Source organism: Oxyura jamaicensis, chromosome 1 (genome assembly GCF_011077185.1).
Source record: "Oxyura jamaicensis isolate SHBP4307 breed ruddy duck chromosome 1, BPBGC_Ojam_1.0, whole genome shotgun sequence".
NCBI classification, from domain to species: domain Eukaryota; kingdom Metazoa; phylum Chordata; class Aves; order Anseriformes; family Anatidae; genus Oxyura; species Oxyura jamaicensis.
The window spans coordinates 108,482,508-108,497,126 of NC_048893.1; the positions used below are offsets into that span (position 1 = coordinate 108,482,508).

The 14,619-nt window shown below is 35.4% G+C and overlaps 1 protein-coding gene across 11 annotated transcripts in view; it reads right to left on the reverse strand.

Moving 5' to 3' along the window:
• The window catches only part of SYNJ1 (synaptojanin 1), a 64,429-nt gene that overhangs the window by 26,507 nt on the left and 23,303 nt on the right, over positions 1 to 14,619 (reverse strand). For 7 of the 11 annotated variants that reach the window (XM_035315631.1, XM_035315630.1, XM_035315629.1 and 4 more), the window contains exons 11-18: positions 14,106 to 14,258; positions 10,797 to 10,962; positions 9,116 to 9,139; positions 4,722 to 4,913; positions 4,497 to 4,581; positions 3,138 to 3,278; positions 2,521 to 2,713; positions 970 to 1,128 (exon numbers count right to left, since the gene is read on the reverse strand). In XM_035315631.1, the coding sequence (XP_035171522.1) occupies positions 970 to 1,128; positions 2,521 to 2,713; positions 3,138 to 3,278; positions 4,497 to 4,581; positions 4,722 to 4,913; positions 9,116 to 9,139; positions 10,797 to 10,962; positions 14,106 to 14,258 (1,113 nt within the window). The remainder of the gene's footprint in view (positions 1 to 969; positions 1,129 to 2,520; positions 2,714 to 3,137; positions 3,279 to 4,496; positions 4,582 to 4,721; positions 4,914 to 9,115; positions 9,140 to 10,796; positions 10,963 to 14,105; positions 14,259 to 14,619) is intronic. The other 4 variants (XM_035315636.1, XM_035315638.1, XM_035315637.1 and 1 more) reach the window with 2 other exon arrangements.

Below are 14,619 nucleotides of genomic sequence, written 5' to 3' on the forward strand. Positions count from 1 at the left end.
GTTTTCCCCAACCAGGGGATGATTTTGAGTCTTCTTCATATTCTGTTCTTTTCCATAGATCTTTCCAGCTTTTTATCTGTCTTAAGTGTCCCTGAGACCTCTATACCTCCCTCATCTGGATCAAATGAACAGGCAATCATGCTGTCTGTCTGAACCTACATCTTTTTTTTTTTTTTTTCCTTTAGGAACTAGGCTATAAAAACAATTTTATCAATGTTCTCCCTCCTCTTCTGTTGCACAGGGCACGAACATAAATTGAAGATAATTCTACTTCAGGATAACACTGCTTATGATCAAAGTGCTGGCAAGCAGACAAAACAAACACGGGACTGCCTCTCATTTTACCATCTACAGCTTTCCCACATAAAGCTAGAAACATAGATTATATACTTTCGCACAAAATTTGACTCATTACAAATATTCCTTGAACTGCTACATTCTGCCTCCCCAAGAAACTCTAAAAATCTAAATCTGAAGCTTTCTTCAGACTTAATTGTTCCACACTCTTTTTCTTTGTAAGTAAAAAGCTATCATTTTGACTACTGCTTTTTTCAAGGGATTGACAGGAATAGCATTAGATCTATGACCAGGGCAAACTGAACAGTGACATTACCAAACCAATTTTTCTAAATACTTTCTAGAACAGTTGCACCTGGTAGAAAGAAAAAGGTTTTAATTAGTAACCTCCAACACAAACTCTAGAAAGATGATATAGCTTCTTTTCCTTCCAGGAAAAAAATGTAATTCCTCCAACAAGTCATTGTACTCATATCACTGCCTCTGCAGGGCAGTTACACGTACGTTACTAAATGTTGCTGTGACCCACCCCCCCTCCCACACTACTGCCCTGACAAAAGTGATAAAACATTCTGTGGATCATAGATTTACGGAAACACCAAATAAACTTGTTTCTCTAAAACCAAGAAGAAAAATCAAGCATTCTTAAATGCAGTAGCGCTTCTAAGATACCTGTCCAGAATTTTTCTGATTGATAAGCTGGTCTCCTGCTATAAGGGAATCCCAGTTTTGTTGTCGTATTAGTTCCTTAACCTCTTCATTAGGAATGTCTATGCGATAATTAAAGTCACCACACCAAAAGATATAGTCATGGGAAAAAAGCATCCTTCCCTGTAAAAGACAAGCACACGCTGAAGTTACTAACAATCAAGTGAGAGAAATGTACTAGTTACAGGTGCAGTTCAGTCCAGGGGTTATTTTTTTGTTTGTTTGGTTTGTTTTGTATTTTAACTATAAAATATTCATAATTTCTAGCTGATGAGGACAACTGAAGTATGTGTTAGTATTTAGCATTCATATGATTAGAACCACACAGCCAAGGGTATGGTATTCACACATCCACAATATGAAAGAAGAAATAACATTTATGTTTGCATTTCTAAAGAAACATGAATCATCTGAATTGGATTCCAAAAATTCCTCTTCCTTCTGTGCCAGTTTTAGAAGTTTGCTCCAAGATGATGCCTGCTACCTGTATTACAAGTAATTTACAAAGGAGAACAATAAAACACTATTCTGCGTTTCTCTAGCACAATATCCTGACAAACTGCAAATTAAGGGCTTTATTATTCAGATTTAATTGAAGACTACCGCTACATAAAATTTTCAGTTCATTCAGTTACATAAAATTTTCAAGGCTGGGAAGAGACAGAAGGGCTCTTTTAGTTTAAAAACAAACAAACAAACAAACAAACAAACAAAAACTAGCGTTTAAAGTGAGATCTTTTACTTTGTTTTGTTTTTTCCATTGTCCTTAAGTAGATCTGCCCAGAGCAGATACACTGACAGATAAAACAACAGCATTTGGGAAACAGTTTCTGGAAACCCTAAAAATAAAACACTTTCAAGAAAAGCTGAAACAGGACTATGATGAAAAATTTAGAAAAAAGAAGCCTTGTAAAATCAGATATCCTGTACAATACCACAGAAGCTAACAAAGGATATTTTGATTGTGCAATTTAAGACAGCTTCAAGTCCCAAGCAAGCATTTTGTTGCAGTGTTAGGATCACCAAATATTTATTTGTTTTTTGATAACCCCTTATGAGAATAAATTACAGAACTGTAAGATCTAATTTGACAAAAATGAATTAACAAGAACTTCAAATGATTTAACAAAAAAATAATAATTCTTATGTACTGAAAATAGTGCTGTTTCCTATGGTTATTTTCCCCCTCATACTTGATTAGTATCTACAGAAGTTCTACCATTTGTCAGGAACCTAAAAAGTCTCTTTCCTACGCTAAATCCTTGATGCAAGTGAATTTATGCTTCATCTCTTCTACCAGTCACTGCAGTGGAAAGGTCAGTTCTTTTTCTAGTCATCTACTTTAATAAAAATTATGGGAACTTAATTATCTCTGAGACCTCTAACCCAAGGAAATTTAATTTCTGCAGGCATCTGGAGAGGGGAGAAAAATAAATAAAACTTCTGGATGACACTGCTGGAGCTCAAGGGATTTAATCTCTCATTTTTTTAAGGAATTTGAACACTGTTGCTTACCATTGGAAAACTGAGCTTGCGAGCTATTTCTGCAAAGTCTTCGTTTCTCTCTTTAACTTGTGATTGTCCTGCAGCAAAATGGCTGCAGACAAAGCAAAGACTGGATGTATGAAACAACATCCGTATTGCTACTGCACCTTTGTTACCAGTGGCTCCCCCCATGCCAGTCTTTACAGTATCAACAGCGACGTCCCTAAAAGAATTAAACAACTATTAAACCTTCAAATACAACGGCACAGAAGTCAACAGCTTTAAGTCTGCCTGAGAAGTGCTGTATCACTGAATGCTTTGTAAAGCAAACAAGGGATAACAATGTGGCATTATCTTGGGGATATGACATTTTCACATTGTTCTTTCAGCAGGAAGGCCATTGAACCGTTTTTAAAAGATGCTAACAGTTATCAAACAGGTAACGATGTAACATCTCAGCTTTTCAAGCCTTCTAGGCAACTGATACAGCATTTAAAAAATATAGAAGAATTTAAGCAGCTAGTTTCCCAGAAGACAGAACAGCTCTTTTGTAGCCCAGCCTCCTTCTTAGTACACTTGGATATTATTTTGCAGTACCCAGTAATCTGCAGGTGACCCAGCCTGGGCACAGCTGTGCATTCACTGACCTGATAAAAGGAGCGTGCTGGGGTCTGATGAACACAAACAGGCAGACGCCCACTAACTGCTCAGAAGCCAGCAGCACATACTTGTAATCTCTTGATATGGTCTTCTGCAGTTCAGCAGCCCAGAGCTTCTGATTCGTTGTGCTAGCCGTGGGATTAAAAATGCCAGTTTTAAAACATAAGAAATTAAGCAGGTATCAAAAGTGTTGATCTAGTTGAATAATCTTCATACGATAACCTTAACCAAACAGTGGGGATGTAAGTCACAGCCAAGCTACGAATGATGTACTTCTGAGGCTAAAATAGAGGAGCAAAACTGAAGAATTTTTCTCAGGAGTTACCTCCTGGCCTAGAGCTCAGTTAATTTTGGAAAACAGAGATGTCTGTGGTCTTAGGTCAAGAAGAAATTTCCTTGAAGACATAACAGTATGGTTTTCAGAACTAGCACTGAAAATGCTAGAATAGGCATGAAAAATAACCGATCTAGAAGCAGCGCTAACTAGACAGTGTGAAATAAGGGGATGAAACAAACTGCCACTTTATCCTCAGGACAAAAGCCTGTGCAAAGGCTAAGAGTACAATAGGCTTTAGATGCATTTTCCAATGAGTTAAAGTTTGACAAATGCCACAAAACATGCAGAACAGACAGACAAAACAATCGACAAAGTGAATACAATCCCAGGAATACACACAGACTTCATCATTGGTATTACCCAGCAATGGTAAAAGTGTATTTTCATACCCCACAGAGCGGAAACATATATATATATTACCACTCCGTGGTAATATATACATGTAAGGTATGGAATGATAGAGCTAAATACAAACCAGAAATAGATCAAATTATGATCAAATTTTACTTCTGCTCTTAATGACAGTGAAAACTGATGGTATGGAAGGATATATTGTTTTATTAAGATCAGAATCTGATGTAAGACATTCCATAAAGGCATACTGACAATATATGCTTTTGGAAGGAATTTCACAGGACTCGCTGTTCTTAGCAGTAGGGAGGCACAGAGACTGCAGAACACTACCATCAGAGAGAAATTCCTTCAAAGTGTTAAGTGAGGGAAAAAGTTGAGGAGCTACTGAAGGTGCAATCCAAAACATAGCCAAGTACTGACTGTTTGGATCCTTCAGATTACATTGTAAGTAATGTAAGTGGTCACAGCTTTGCTATGGAAAGCTGAGAAAATGTCTGCAGACCTGGCAAAGGAACTGGCGGAGAGAACTGGAATACAATCAAAAAATAATATAGAATAATCCCAACAATTACAACTAAAGAGAGAATAAATTAATATGTTACTCAAAAAACATGGTTATCAATGGAACTAATTTTGTAGAGATTTTATCACCTACCTTGCATTCACAATGTTTCCTGCATTTAACTCCACCATTTCTTCAAATCCAATGGCAAATATGTCTACAGGCTTGCTTCTTCGATCTGCATTTAAATATTGAAAAAGCAATTTGTTGTTTGCAATTAACTTCAGAACCAAGACCTCATATATCTATTTTAATGTTCATGATCTAATTAAGAAAAACAGTGTTTTCAAGAAAAAAATGACAGAATACAAATCCTACCTTGGAATTCATGAATACCAGCTATGTTTGGTGCGTCTAGAAGCCAGTCAGTGAGGGTCTGATTTTTAAAGGCAATACTTCGAAACTGCTTCCCCCCGTTGACATTCCATGTCCCAACGCAGACTCTAACTTTTTTCGGTTTTGCATACTTATAAAAGTTTTCACACATACTCTTTAGCACTTTTACAGATGCTGCAAAAACATTTGAAGATATGTTATTTTTTTATAGGATTTTTTTTTTTCCAGAAAATTTGGCAATGACATCTTCTCTTCAAAAAAAGAGGCAATAAATCCATGCATAGACATACAGAAAGTTAAACTGTGAAAGCAAGATGAATGCAGCATTTTGCCAAGGAAAGTACGTTTGCAGATGTATTATTTGCCTAAGTAGGATATTGACTGAATGAAAGATGGTAGTAATTTGTTCCAAAATATATGTGTACATATAGTAATATAAATATACTAATATTTATTTTATATATAGTAATACATATATATATATACACACTTATAAAATTAAAACAGTTTCTGTTTTATAAATATCTACCATTCTCTCACCTATCTGTGATTCTCTATGGAGACTGTTATTTTTAATACACACCAGCACAGATTTCTATCTCTTTTTCACAGACTGCATTTATGAAATTCAATCTCCATTAAAAAAGCACAACAATTTACAGATATTTTATTTTTTAGAAATGTAAAAAAGACTGATGTAAATACATTTACTAAAATAGATAAGGTAAATTACCATATCAGAGTATGTTCTTTTTAAACCACAAATCTGATTTATTTTTTTAGCTCAGTTGAATTCCTGAAGCTCTACTTTAATGAAGGAAGTAAGCTAGGATTCAAACCAATTAAACTAATTTCTGTAACACCGGCCTTTCTGTGTCTTGTTTTTATCTGCCAGATGGGAAAAAGGATAATGACCTATTTGTAAATATCTGGGCATTGTGAGAAGGAGGAAAAAAAATTATTCAATGCTCAGACACTAAAGTTACAAAAATTTTTAAAGACCCTTCACAGATCAGCTGCATAATATTGATATTGGATATTGATATTTCCTCAAGCAAAGAGATCTGAATTTTTTAAAATTACACTTTTTTCTTTCATCTCAGTGGGAAAAAAAATGCATCAGATGTAAACACTGTCATTTGTATTGTCCTTTACCCAGGTAATATAGCAATTTACCTACTTTTAAATCTCCCGTGGTTATAGTTCTATTAGAATCAAGGAAACTCTATTAGATGTAATTCTTCCCTCCACTGCATGGTGCCTTGCAAATGACTGCAAAATGATTTTCATTCAAATACCCAAAATAGGATAATTATGAACCTGGGTTCTCGTCATCTTTTTAGTTATTCTTTTTATATTTTCCACCTTTAAATTTGCTCCAGAATCTTGGCTACCCAATTAAAACAAAAATCACGTATTCTCTAGCCCTAATGGTTTTAAAACAAACTGGAGCCAATAGAAGAAAATACAGCGTATTTTTTGTTTGTGAACAATTTCAATGCTGAACTAATCATATACCTGTATATCTTTATATGGGGTAATTGCATACAGAAGCCAATGAACTGAATGGTGTCTTCCTGGGGGTACTGCAAGCAGATCATGCTTGGATCACTCCATTAATTTTGTTATCACAATCCAGGCAAATGAAGTCAACAAAACAGTAAGGATCCAACAGAATAGCTTATGGCTGAAGAGGAGAGCCACATACTGAGTCTAGCACTGGACATATCTACACGCTAAACAACAGTCTAGTCAACGAGACCATAAAAAGCTAGAAAAACCTTGGAGAGTCAAAGACAGAAACCACGCCAGCACCTGACCACTGAGAAGAAACCAATCCAAGAAGTGTTGTAGCCAGGATGTGTGCAAGTACCCAAATCAGCCAAAAGGATGAGCTGACCCTGAGGAATCCAAAATAATATCACAGGCAAGCTTTGAAGACATGCACAGATTAGTCTTTGCAGTACTCCCAGGAAATTTAAAAGCAGAGTTTTGTACTTTTATTCTGTTCACCTCAGCCCCTCTTCCTTTCGGTAGTAACCTTCAGCTTAAACAGCTATTCCAAATAATTCATATTTCCTTTCAAGAAGGAATGAATTATTGCTTACTTAACTTCTGTCACTGTAGTGAGCCCCTAATGTGCAAAATCTTACCAGAATAGAATCTAACTTTATAAATGACTGGACAACATGCTAATTACAAACATTAAATTGATACCTTGAAACTAGAAAGATTTTCAGGAACACTAATTTTCCAAAAAACTGATTGAGACAATAGTTTTTAAAAGCTCCGAACTTTCCACATACATTATTTTACTACACACTTCTACCTATTTATTTATTTGTCAAAAAATTGTCTCACTCTACTATATTAAAACCCCAATCAATTGCATTTTATGTTATTTTGAAACAAATATATTTTAACTGCTGTCCAGACTAGGCAGGCAGATATTTGAAAATCATTTCTACAAGAGGAATAATAATTTAAAATCCTTGGTGGGATATTCTGTACAACTGAACTTGACTGAACTCTGGCTGCAACATACAAAATACTGTAGATATTTTTCAACATATGCAGTCCGTATCCAGATGAAGTCCAAAGTGAAATGTTACCTCAGTAAGGTTAAAAAAAAAAAAAAGACATTTGTGACTTAAAGAGTTATAAACTAGGTTGATATAGTCTAGATGGTAACACCAAAAATGACAATGTCACTATGTATTTCAATGATCAGCTTTGAAATTACAAAAATGTAAACGAATCAGTTAATTTCAAGCGTGTTACCTGTGACTCTGATTTCACTATTTAATTACCCAATAAAAGTGGATATTAAAAAAAAAAAAAAAAGGAGAGAGAGCAAAGCTGAGATAAATGTAAAGGGAATAAACATTTAATATTCAAAAATACAGATTACAGCTGAATTGGTTTTACGAGAAATAAAGGTTAAAACAATTCAGATGTACCTGAACAAAAATCTAGGCAACAACAAAATCTTAAGAGTTTCTTCCAAGGATCCTCCCCAGTCAATCTGCAGTACCTGAGCATACAAGTACAAGGGATACTGCACAGAACCCCACAATTCCCTTAAAATAGGAGAACGGTCTGAACAACTATTGATAGCTTCCTTTTTTCCTTCTCTCCTCCTCTCTCTTTACCTTCGCAGATATTAAGTTTTTCCCCTCACCTAGAAACTAAGCATCCGATCTGGTTTCCCTAAAACTACTTCTAAAACGCAGTAAAAATGAACCCTATTAAGACAACAGTTCAGGAACCACTATCTAAATTTTCTCAGCTCATAGTAAAATTTGAACATATAGACATTAGGAATATTTCATTTTAACAAATAGTTTCTGGGAGCAAGGAGATGAAGTGCTGAACAGCTGGCAAGTACTCCCAGTCTTCTCTAAAAACACGTAATATGTACAAATCTCAAATGGAGCAACTTCACGTGAACAGCTTAAGTTGCAACAAAAAGGAGAACTTCCACTACGAATCAGAAACTTTTGAAAGCAAAGTTCAGAGGCATGGCATGAGCTAGGAGTCTTCAAACGCTTTTTAAAATGCACAGATCTTTGATGTCATTTTCTTCTATCTAGCTCATCTCTGTGCATTTTTATCATCACTACTTCATGGTTATGATATGCTGAATACCAATGTCTCATTTTAAGCCCAATGTCTGTCTCATTTCAAGCCCAAACAGCAGTCAAGACATGACCACCATGTCTCAAAAGATTACAGTTCCCTTCTCCAGACCGTCTCTTCAGTGAGAATTTTACCTAAATGTATGCTCTAGTACTTCTGTGTTGCATGCAGAAGTCACTGTATCTCTGTTGTTTTGGCTGTACTTTTGCTCCACAAGAAGACAAGTGTCAGCATATTATTTTAGATCATTCCTGTAAAATTATTACAAAATCAGCCAGTCTCATGCAAGAACAAACATAAGGGCTTCTAATGGCAAAGTCAATAAAGTTACAAATTGTACTAAAGAAATTTCACCTGATATCCTAAATTAAATATTCTGATGGAACAAAAATATAGAAGCTCCCAAACCAGATTTAAAAAAGCAAATTCCTCTACAGAGAGAATAAAGCATTTGCAAAAATAAAAACAAAAAATATGAGAAAAAAAAGTATTGGCTGTCTCTTTTCATAATTTACAGCCAAGCATAACTGCAATCTTTTTCACTTATATTTTCACTTTTCTTGTACTAAAGAACCTTTCTCAGATTAAGGAATTTTGTGGCAGATGAACACCAGATCCAACTAGTACCGGGAAAATGTGAACCCACAACCAAATATTATGCAAATAGGCACAAGAAAAAAAAAAAAATAATAAAAACAGCTGCTCATGTATTTACAGTTAAATTTTCTATACTATACCTGATTGTAATGATTGCTCTGAAACTACGGATGCAGTAAGAAGGAAACAAGAAAAAGATTAGTCAAATAAGTAATTTAAAAAAAAAAATAGAGAAAACATGCTACAATGAACAATTTACTACACCTCACTGTTCACATCAGTTAAAGCACATCTATACTTCAAAATCTAAAGAGTTTCACAAGAGTATTAACAAAGTCCCCTTTCCTGCTCAGCCAGTAGTAGATCTAGGTACGTTGAAGTATCTCTCTAGTTAATTCCCACAAGACGCCACAATCAGTGAAGAGAAACTGATGGTCCTCAGCTGACAAGTGCTGCAAATACGGAAAGGATAGCTTGCGTTCACAGAGAAAGTGAGAATAAACAAGAATGACTTTCAACTAGTTTTGAGGCAAGGTGGATCTAGCAGGCTTCAGATACAGGTATAACTACAATAACACGAAACCTTGTGGTAAAATGAGAGGAAAACAGTCTTTCTGATTCCACGTATTAATAAATAAATTCCCGCTAGATGAATACTACAATTGGGCAAGATATTTTTTTTTCCTTATGCCACAGATTTGCACTGAAGCTCTAACACATTTTTACCATTCTAGGTTCGTGTCTAGGAGAAAGGTTAAAAGAACTGGAAAAATCAAGAACGTTATTCATCCCTAAAAATTGCAATAACCCAGCACTGTGGACATTCTTACCTGGGATCCCAGGAAGAAGATTCAAGCTTAAGCTTCTTCCTTGCCCAAGAACTAGGCTCCTTTCTCTCTTTCAACCCAGGAGAGTACTCTAAACACAGCTAGCTTTCCTGCCTGTCACAGATCCAGAAGGATGGGACACAACTAGGCACTCCTGGGGACCGTGCAGGCTATGGCTGTGTTTGGAAATGCAGGATTCTGTGGTTCACTGCCCTGTTCTCATCAGGTGAGCTGGACTGAGGTCGTCAGACCCTCCAAATCCCACATGACTGTACCTAAGCAGAACTCCACATTGAAATCTCTCTCCGATTTAGATGCAGAATTTCACCCACAGCCTGACAAACTTTGGTGGTGCATACATTCCTGGGAAAGGCTTCTTACACAAAAAATAATTTTGTGATGGAAACTCATTCACCAGGAATTTACTCAGAGCTTCTCTTATCTGAAATTTTCTTCCATTAGCTCCTTGGTAGAAAAAAACAGAATGATGACAAACACTAGCCTCTCTTGAGCTTGTGAAAAGAATAAATGCTTTGCATCTAGTTTACCACTGCAATGAGAAGTTCTTCACTGACATAACAGATCAAGTTAAGGAAAACCTTTATCAAAAAAAGTCATTTTTTAAATAAAGCAGAATATTTTCCCCCCAAAATTCAGCAAGTAATTGTTGTGGTTAACACTTGCTATAAATGGATTTGAAGAACGGAACAAACCATAGCTCACATGCATCTACCGTGAAGTTCAGACAAATACGCTCCACAAATATTTACCTATTACACCACCAGGTATGAACAAAATACAAACAGTAAAGAAATGACAGCAGCATGTTAGTTTGGTAGTATTAGTAAAGCAGAAGTATCTTTTTATCTTTTAATAAGCCAACAGAATATAAAATAGCATTTACACTTTCCAATACTGCTTAGAAAACAGACTCCAAAAAGCTTTCTTATATGAAATAGTTATGAGACAGATTAAAATCCTGAAAGACACATACCGCGTAAACTGCTGGTGGTTAAGAGAGCCCGTGCTTTATCTGCTAAATCACTATTTAGGGTATTTCCCAATAACAAAACATCAATGGCCTCCTGCTTGGAGCTATCAAAAAAGTTATTTTGAATCGTTCTGGTCACAGAACGAGCACCATCCTTCAGCTTTCCAGCCTGTTAGGGAGGAATACGTATAAAATATTTTATGTTGGACATTGCTCACAAAAACATTGGCAATATTCATTAACATTTTTGTAAACTGCAATAATGATTTTAATATCTAAGGCAATTTCCTTCCTTTGGTGTTAAGTAAAAGTCTCCTGAGCTTACTGTACTACATCTGCTTTTTTCTCAAATGCTAAACAACATGCTAATACCTTCAAGACATATCTAAGAACCAGATTGTTCCAGTTTAAATTATTTAAATTAAACAAAATACTGCAGGAAGGGGAATAACACTTTTTCCTAAACCCTTAGTCTTCAAAAATTAAATTGATATAATGCCATGTTTAGACCATGATACAGGATTTTGGGCGTTTCCCCAAATAGTGAGATGAAGAAGCACTTGAGTCCAAATGTCATGATACATGAATATGTATGCATATACACACATACGAGCGTATTAGTTCAGAATCCATGTTCTGAAATATCCGTGTTACAAAAGGGATAGCTTCAATTTATTAAGACTCCTTAACTTTGTAAAATAACATGCAGGTCTCATGCAGTATCCCAGAAGGAAGGCATTCACTCCTCTATAGCTACGTATGTACCAAGGCGCCGCCTTGCACACACTGCACACCAGCGGCACAACAGAAGAGTGCCCCGAGAGAGCAGTGTCTTACAGCAGCTCAGCAAGAATCTCCAAGAGATGCACTGGTACTACAGTGGGTCAGACAGCTGGAGGATAATGTAATCAACATGCCATGCAGTCTCCTACTTGACTCAAAAACCAGCAGCGTTAACCTGTGTACAGAGCACTGACAATGACTTCCCAGGCACAAAGACATTTTCTTGATTACATGGCTTAGTGTGTCTTATGCACACAAGTGTATTTTGCCTGCAAAGCATACACAACGCACGCTATTGCATGTGCATGAAATGCAGACCATAATCCATCAGGGATGCTGCATGGTATTATATTATTATAAAAAATGTTCTACTTTTACAGCTTGAATCGTTCCTGAAGGTCTCTTAAATGCACATAGGAAAAAAGACAAAAGCTTAAAGAATCTACACACCCAACCCATAATTTAGTTCAATTAATTGTACTATATAGCAAGAAGAGAAACTACTCTTTGTCAAGGGTAAGAAGTAGCGAATTCGCAGCATGATTTTGTAGGATAATGTGAATGAAGTGTTGGGGAGCATACTATTGCAATAGAATTTTAATAGGATGCTGCTTGCTTTCTGTCAGACAATGTGTAACTTAAGACATGATCCAAAAACACACTCACCATTCACATATCAGGCAATTAATTGAAAGGAACCCAGAGAAAGCAAAAGAAAGAGTAGGTAAGGAGTTAGATGTAATTAGTATTATAATTCTTAAAGGACTGTTTTTCAGTACAGAAACGTACATTAACACATTTAAGGTTAAAATACTTTTTTATTCTCTCCTAAATTTCCATGTTTTTACTTCCAAGTACTCTTGGACTTTGAAGAATCAAACTGACAAGTGAGAAATGGAAGAAGTTCAAACATCAAACTTTGCATTTGAGAAATGAGAGTAACAACTTAAAAATTACGTTTCAAAATATACTAGCAGAATGCTCTTGAAGATACGGAGTAGTGACGTGGTCAAGCTGCACTAGAATAATAGAGGTAATGTACGGCTTTGCAAGTATTACAGATCCTTTTTGGACACACAGTCTTTTATCAGGGGCACTGCGTTTGAATTATGAGACTTGGTACTCACTGACAATTGTACCAGGACAGGGATCCCTAGCACAGCAATTGACTATTCTGCATTATTACAAAAACAGCAGAGGAAATATACTCTGCATTTTAGATATTAAAAATCTAAGTGTAAATACAGTAAATGCATTTTACAAAGTAACAATTTAAAGTAGTCCAATGAATGTCAGGAACATATTAATTCAAGAGAAGAAACAAGTGAGGCTGAATGAGAAAGGAGAAGAGGAAACACCCCAAAAAATACTTACTGTAGTTTCCTTGAGGGCCTGGGTGACATTTTTGTAAGAAAGTAAAACTAAAGACTTTTAACTAAATTCCACTCTATACTAAAATAAAAGCAATTACCAAGTGAGGAGGTCTTGTATGCACCAAGTAAGGGCAGAATCAGCAACAAGCTTATTTACTTGTTTTCTTTTTAATGTAGCTTGCTGTGATGCCTTGTACTTGGGCAGAGATGGACCCTGATATGGTTTGAATGAACAAGTGATGGGAAAAAAAATGTCAGCTACGAGTACGTAGTATATATACAAATGAAACAGAGATCATGGAATGAGAAGCATTGTATTCTTGAATACAAACAACTGTAAGAAAAATATTCTTGAAGGAACTAAGGGCAAAAATTACTATGGCTCAACATTTGTTTGTCTTGACAGGTATCACCTGATGAGAGAGAGTTATGGAAACAAGAAAAGTGACATTGTTAAAAAGCAAAGTAAGAGGCAGCATTAGGAAATCTGAACCACTCAAGCATCAACACAGACAAAACAAATTGATGAGAAACAGAGCGTTACATTTGCAGTATAGTACAGAATTGTTATTGTAATATTAAAAAGGAAAGTAGAAACAGAATTTGGTGGTTGTTTTTCTTCAGCAATTGCAGAGCTAAAAAGAAATAGCTGAATGAGCATGCAAAGGAAAAACACCCAACTATAAGTTGTTAAATTTTATCACTATTAATAAACACTAGAAGCATGATCAACAATGTCCAGGGGAAGAAATTTTAAAAGAAAGGAGATATACTGAATGAAACCAAAACAGAGGGCAGAAAAATGAAACTTTTCAAAGAAACTAAAGCTGATTTGAATATACTTTTTTTTTTTTAATATATATAGCTATGATCTAAAGAAATAAAAGCTTTGACACTCATAATTTCCTACAGAATAGTATTATCTGGGAAGCATTAGTCTGACTGAGAAAGGATGTACTGAAACAAGATCTGGTTATCAACATAATCAAACTTTTCTCATTAAACATTTGTTTTTTTTTTTCCATTACTTTGTTTTTTATTACAACAAAAGCACACAAAAAAAGAAAATCTCATCATTCTTAAATTCATGACAGAATTAAAAAATAACACGCACACACTGAATATTGCTCAAGTTTTAAAATGAAATGTACTCTACCTTAGCTTTTCCTTCAAGGGCTCCAGTTCCAGCATAAATTTTACTGACAGAATCACCATTAACAGACCACATGGATCGGAAAACTTCCTGAAAGCGAGTAACCAGTTGAGGCTTCTCTGCTAATCCTAATACCTCCAGCTGTTTTGTTAGCATCTGCAATAATTGAAGGCAACATTTGCTAGAAGGTCTTTGAAATCTTTAAATACTTATTCAAAGGTGTATCATATCTTTTCAGCATATATGCAGCCCCCCAAAAATCTTTGTTTTTTTATACATAATTCTGAACGAACTGATATCTGGTCATGTTTATAAAGCTGCATTGTACCTGTAATCTTAGCTTCAGCATTTCATTTTCTTTTAAAGGTAAGTAGCAGTATAGGAAAAGAATTATGTAGTTGACTTGTAAATATTTTCTTCTAAAAATTCTCTAGTTATAAAATGAGCTGGTTTTGGATCTCAAGTCTTTCAACTTAAATAATTTAGAATTAGAACATTTCTTGTTCTTGGGGGGGGG